Source organism: Protobothrops mucrosquamatus, unplaced genomic scaffold (assembly GCF_001527695.2).
Source record: "Protobothrops mucrosquamatus isolate PMUCROS unplaced genomic scaffold, P.Mucros_1.0 scaffold1139, whole genome shotgun sequence".
NCBI classification, from domain to species: Eukaryota; Metazoa; Chordata; class Lepidosauria; order Squamata; family Viperidae; genus Protobothrops; species Protobothrops mucrosquamatus.
In genome coordinates this window covers 200917-206739 of record NW_015387357.1, presented here as the reverse complement: position 1 = coordinate 206739, position 5823 = coordinate 200917, and the positions used below count along the sequence as shown (strand labels likewise).

Genomic DNA, 5823 nt, shown 5'->3' with positions numbered 1-5823 from the left:
CCCCCTCTGTTTTCCTCTGCTTTCAAGCTGCAGTAGTCTGTGTGACTCTCCTTAATCGATTTGAAGGAGATCAGATCAAAGCCTCCCATGAAGTTCTAGCTGAGTATCAGCGACGACCTCAGCAATTGATTGCAACATTGATCAAAAAACGCCTTGGGTTGATTAATGACACGGAATTATTAGATAATGCAGTAGTCTAAAGTATTGCAGAAGGTATGAGCCTGAAACAGCATATATTCATGGATGCGAACTACGAATGTTATGTACATTAACGCTGTTGGGTTTTTGTATGAAGCACAAGAACAGGAAAAGAGTGAATTGAAAGACAATTTCACTGACACTTTGAATTTAGTAGGAGGAAAACTAATTTCAATTCTGAATACATTATTTTACCTACAGGAAAATACTGGATTATGCTCGTTGCCACCGGAAGAATTTCCTGCATTATTAACTACCTAGAATTAATATTAGTTAAGTAGCAGCTGAAGGCAAAGAAAGGAATGAAACCGCCAAGTGTTTAAAAAGTGTGATTTAAAGCCCAACATGTTTTATATAAGTGAACTTCATTGGGAAAGATCAGTCTGGAAATAGCTGTCTATAGGCTGTTTCAACTTGGCTACCCTAATAACGATTTTGGATCGAAATTATTATAGACTGTTAGCTAATGGCATGAGATCATTTAGTGGTCATCGCAAAACTCCTGTTTATCCTACTAAGGGGTTAACTGAATGTTAATGTCAAAACAATGTAATGTCACATAAATAAGATACTTTTTTAGGATAAAATGCCTGGAAGTTCTTTGAAGTGTTTCATTAGTCGGAACCTTGACAGTTAACGTCATGATACCAGGTCATTTACTGGACAACATAAATAATGATCACTGAAAATACCAGACTTAATCCTAGCTAAATATGTCAACCCAAGAATTCCCCTGCGGTGCAAGAGCACCATATCTGTAACAGGGAGCTAGGCTACTTCTTACTGTATAGCTCAGGTGACAATTTGACAATTTTGATTCAAAAATAGGGCTACCATTCCCATGTTTTTATAGCTCAGCATACCTGCAAAATGAGATTAGAATATGATTTCCTAACACAGTAGGTAACATTTTATTTTAGACACCTGTCAAGCATTGATCAAACAGCCTTAAAATATTTAAACAGAAGATGTCAATGTATGGCAAGCTCAAAGCTGCACAGAAATTGTTCCTAGCCCATGATGCTATGATCCAAGTTGAAGAAAAAACATCCTGGTGCTGATTTCAGTACCTGTCAGGTGATGAGTTCTGTCATGACAAGCCAAGAGAAAGAAGAAAATCCGGTACATTAGAGATGCAGAAATGTGATCAGAAACTCCTGCTGACAAATTTTGACTGTGCATTTGTCTGCTACTCAAAACCCAAGAAAGGAGAATCTTAGTCTTTTCTAAATGAAAGAAAGTCTATAGTGCTTAAAGAAAAGCTGTATTAAGTTGGATCTTCGAACTGTCTCCTCTTATAATAATTTTACAGTACATCTATATAACTCATTGTTTCATATATCACAATACATCTATTGAAAATTTCTGTAAAAAAAAATCATGCGGTAAAATAACCCATAAAAGAGAGTAAGGGAAAAATGTTTAAGAAAGTATTGTACTAGTGATCATGTGTTTAATAAATATTTACAACAGTTTTGAGGTAGTACTTTCTCTTTTAGTTTTTGAATGGCCCAGGGAGAGAAGAATGATCTGAGCCCTGTGAACTGCCACTCCAATCAACTCCCAAACTGACCGGTCATTTCAGAGAGGACATTATGAAAAAGTAATGTCTATGTTCACACAGCTTAACCAGGTTAAACGTCTTATAGCATAATTTTGGTTTACGTTTGTGGCTATTTGGGAGGAAGTGTGGCTTAGTGTGGCACATAATCCCAATTACTATCTTAAGAAGTAATGAACTGTGCAAACTGGGAAACTGAAAAGTGATTTCAAGTTGACTCATGATCATCTTAACTTTGACCAATCTTGAAATGCTGAGTACAGGTAGAGACTACCAGAACACAATCATCTTCCTTTAAAACAGACATGTCAAACACAAGGCCCGGGGGCTGGATGCGGCCCGCGAAGTGGTTTCATGTGGCCCGCAAAGCCATCCTGGAAACAGTGAGGGAATGGCCCCCGCTGCCTTGGCCCTGACCCAGGTCAGCCGGGAGCCAATGTACAATTTTGTGGTGGCCATCTATGCTGAAATGCATTCAGTCTTAGCTCCACAAGGCCGTCCGGAAACAGCAAGGAACCAGCCCCTGCCACGTTGGCCCAGCCCCCTGGGTGCATGCTGGGGAGGTGTCATCCTTTGTGAGGAATGAAGAAATGGACCATGCCTTGGTGCTTGCCCTCAAAATACAAAGAGTCCAGGTACAAGAGCTCACATCACAAGAGTTCACGTTTGTTCCCGGCAAATGCCCCACCCCACAGCGTCTCCTTAAATACCGACTCCCCAGGTGTGCCTTGTGGAATGGGGCGTGACGCTCTCCTCCCGAGCAAGTGAGCCTGCCTCCGCCCAGAGTCCATGTCATCCTCAGAGTCAGGCTCGGACGGAGGCATGACATATACACATATATACACATACACATACATAAAATCTCATTTGGATTTAACAGACATTCTGATTTAATGAGCATTCTCTTTACCCTCATTTGTCTGTTAAATCGAAAGTTTATTATAACTGCTGTAAGGAACATTTACTCAGCTGCAAAGGTGTGATTCCTTTTTCTGTTTAAGAGTCACTACAAAGACTGATTAGGCTGTCAGCATTTTTTTTTCAACTAGGCATTTTTTACAGCAGCTTTAAACATGGTTGGCTATAATGGCAGGATTGGGGGAATATAGCAAGATATTTTTGAAACAAGCAGAAGTGAAATTGAAGAATTGTATCAGTTTTCTCCTCCTATTCGTAGGGAAATAGCAATGCTGCTAATGGCTTTTTTCCTCTAGTGACTGTTTTGCAATGGGAGCTGCCTTGACGTATATTCTAAACTGAAATTCTATGGAGAAAAAATAATAGTTGCATTCAGCTAAGCAGGCAGGGAGTGAAATGAAGAAGGAGCTCCCGCCAATGGGGAAATAAGATTGTCCACCAAGGCATCATTTCAAAGCACCGGATCTAGCTCTGCTGCAATTTCAAACACAATGGAGGTGAGCCAGCAATAAAGCACACTCAGCTACCACCTACATAAAAAGGTCACAAAGGTCTGGAGTGTTTTTGGAATGGGTGCAGAATCCTCATGTGGAAATACTGAGAGAATAATAGTACTTGGCAAAGTTATCTTACTTGTTCCTTCACCATAAACATCACAGCAGGGCCTACTTACTTGGACAGCAGAAACGGAGGAAATCAATAGATGGTAGCAAAGAGAGTTTTCTATATTTCTTTGCTGCCATCATGTGTTATCCTGTTGTTGTTGTTGTTGTTGTTGTTGTTGTTTTTGCAGCCTAGGAAGGGTAGCCAGTGTTTCTCGACCTTGGCAACTTTAAGAAGTGTGGTCTTCAATTACCAGAATTTCATGCTGCCTGGAGTTGAAGTCCACACATCTTATAGTTGCCAGGGTTGAGAAACACTGCCCTAGACACAGGTCCACCAATTTTCCTTCAGAGGTTTAGATGTTTGATTTTGTGTCTGAGTAGGAAATATCTAGGAGAAAGGCATGATATAATTTCTATTTCTTATAAGCACAAATGTATATTACTTAATTAGATCTCACAGATAGATTCAGCAGGTGAGGCTCTAGTTTTTCATTTCACCTTCAAGATTGCACAATAATGATATATTCCCCGGCTTTTGGTAGGCCTGCTCATTTCTGTGATTCATCCCTTTCCCCAATTGCAAAATTTGAGAGCCTCATTTGAGTCATTTGTTCAGGGGACATGTGTAGATTTGCCGTAAGCTTTGTTCATGCCACAGGGTTAGATCTTTTAATAATACTTCAATAGACAAAAGGAAATGTATTCTAGAACCAGAAATAAACCCATTTCCCCCTCTGTTGGACATTTAAACTAGACCTCAGAGCCTACAAAGCTAAAGTCAAAAATTATTGCAGTAATGAGCCTTGCCATACTGCAATGAAAAGTCTAATTTGCGTACAATGATTTCAAAGAACAAAACATCTATCACAATTCATGGAGTGCATGAAAGTAGTTTCTTTCCAAAGGGTTAGGTAGGAGTGAGATGTACTTCACAGTCTGAAAACCACTGTGCTGCCTCATTAGCCCATCGGTGACAGCAAAGCCTGTAATTCCAAATATTGTCATTTGGTTTTGTTTTCATCAGCAAAAGTATTTCAGGAGTGGCTTTTTAACTGTGAAATTACACGAATGTACTATGGGTTCCAAGCATGAAGACAATCTCGTTTGTCTGCAGTAGAACCTGAGGGGAATGGTGGTGAGGAACCAGATCTAGCTTCATAGCGTTCAGGACAACTTGCCGCAGCCAACTTGTCGCAACCAACTTGCCAAGGCCAACTCAACACGAGACAACTTGCCATGGGATAACAGTTACACTAATATCAAAGAAATGGTGGAACAGAATCATTAAAGAAAAGATGCAAAAGGAAGGACAAAATGAAATGCAAATGTTATGTGCTCCTGGCTACTTTCCTTTGTGACCAGAGGCAAGCTCACCTGATCAATAACTAGCCAAGACACAGTGAAGGCTTTTTGTTTCATTTATTGCAATAAGCGGTAGAGAAGCTTTCAAAGCTTGTTCTCTCCAAAGTTTCAACCCAAAATATTCCCTTTTTTATACAACCCTGTCCCGGCCGCCACATCCCTCCTCTTTCCCCATTGGCTCAGGTACTATGAGGTTACCCTCTTTCTGACTGCCTCCTATTTCCTGCTACATACTAAATTATACATCACATGTACATTAATAATATAAAATATTAGACATTCAATTTTTGGTTTTGAGTTCTGGGCCCTTTAGAACAATAGGTTCTTTCCTGTTTTTCAGTTTAGTTAAGTTTTCCTGGCTAGCCATTCCCTCTTACAGATGTTTTTATAGCTTGTCTTCTTCCTTTCCCACTCTAAGACCCAACTAATTTTTGCCTACATATTTATTTTACATCCTCCCTTTATGCTATCCTTTCCTATTTCCCATCCATTATAATTTTGGTAAGCTTGCTTGTCCAGGCAGTAAGTTTCCATTGCAGCAAATTCAGACATCTTACATGCAATGCAGACATGTTACATGGCTGAATGGAATTTACCAAATTGATGTGTTGATGGAACATAACAGTATATTTAGGAGCTTTTCCATAGTCGTCAAATAATTACTTCCCGCCACCATTTATTCGTTTCAGAAAATCACTAATTATTGCAAGACCTAAAATACTATAAAGTGGTCAGGCAAAGCAGGTTTCAAAAGAGAAGAGAGCCTTCCAATGAAAAGGAGAACAAACATTTCCAAAGTCCAAAGATGGTTGTGGGAAGCTCTCATCTGTAGGAATCTCAGCAAGCTTCTTAATATTAAAAATGTAAATTCTTACATATGTTATTATCCTAACGTTCGTTCATTCATTCACTCATTTCAATCCATTCATTCATTCATTCATTCATTCATTCATTATTTTCTCCGACTGCCCAGGGTGGCTCTCCTTATTTGATCATTACAAGAACTGTGTAAGGTTAGGCTGAGAAAGTACAATTGGCACAAAGCCACTCCTGGCACACTGTCATACCATAACATAGTCAAATAATTTGCAAAGATTTTAGCATGAAAAGCAGCCCCTATTGTATTGAAAAGATTATTGAAGATGCAGTTCAACCTATTGCAAAAGATCTACCATCGGT

General features: G+C 39.4%; 1 protein-coding gene across 1 annotated transcript in view; it reads left to right on the top strand.

Moving 5' to 3' along the window:
• The window catches only part of UPP2 (uridine phosphorylase 2), a gene marked incomplete at its 5' end in the record, with an annotated part of 30516 nt that extends 26117 nt beyond the window's left edge, over positions 1-4399 (top strand). The window contains one exon of the mRNA XM_029284955.1: positions 4307-4399. Within this exon, the coding sequence (XP_029140788.1) occupies positions 4307-4399 (93 nt within the window). The remainder of the gene's footprint in view (positions 1-4306) is intronic.
• Between the last annotated feature and the right edge of the window lie 1424 nt (positions 4400-5823).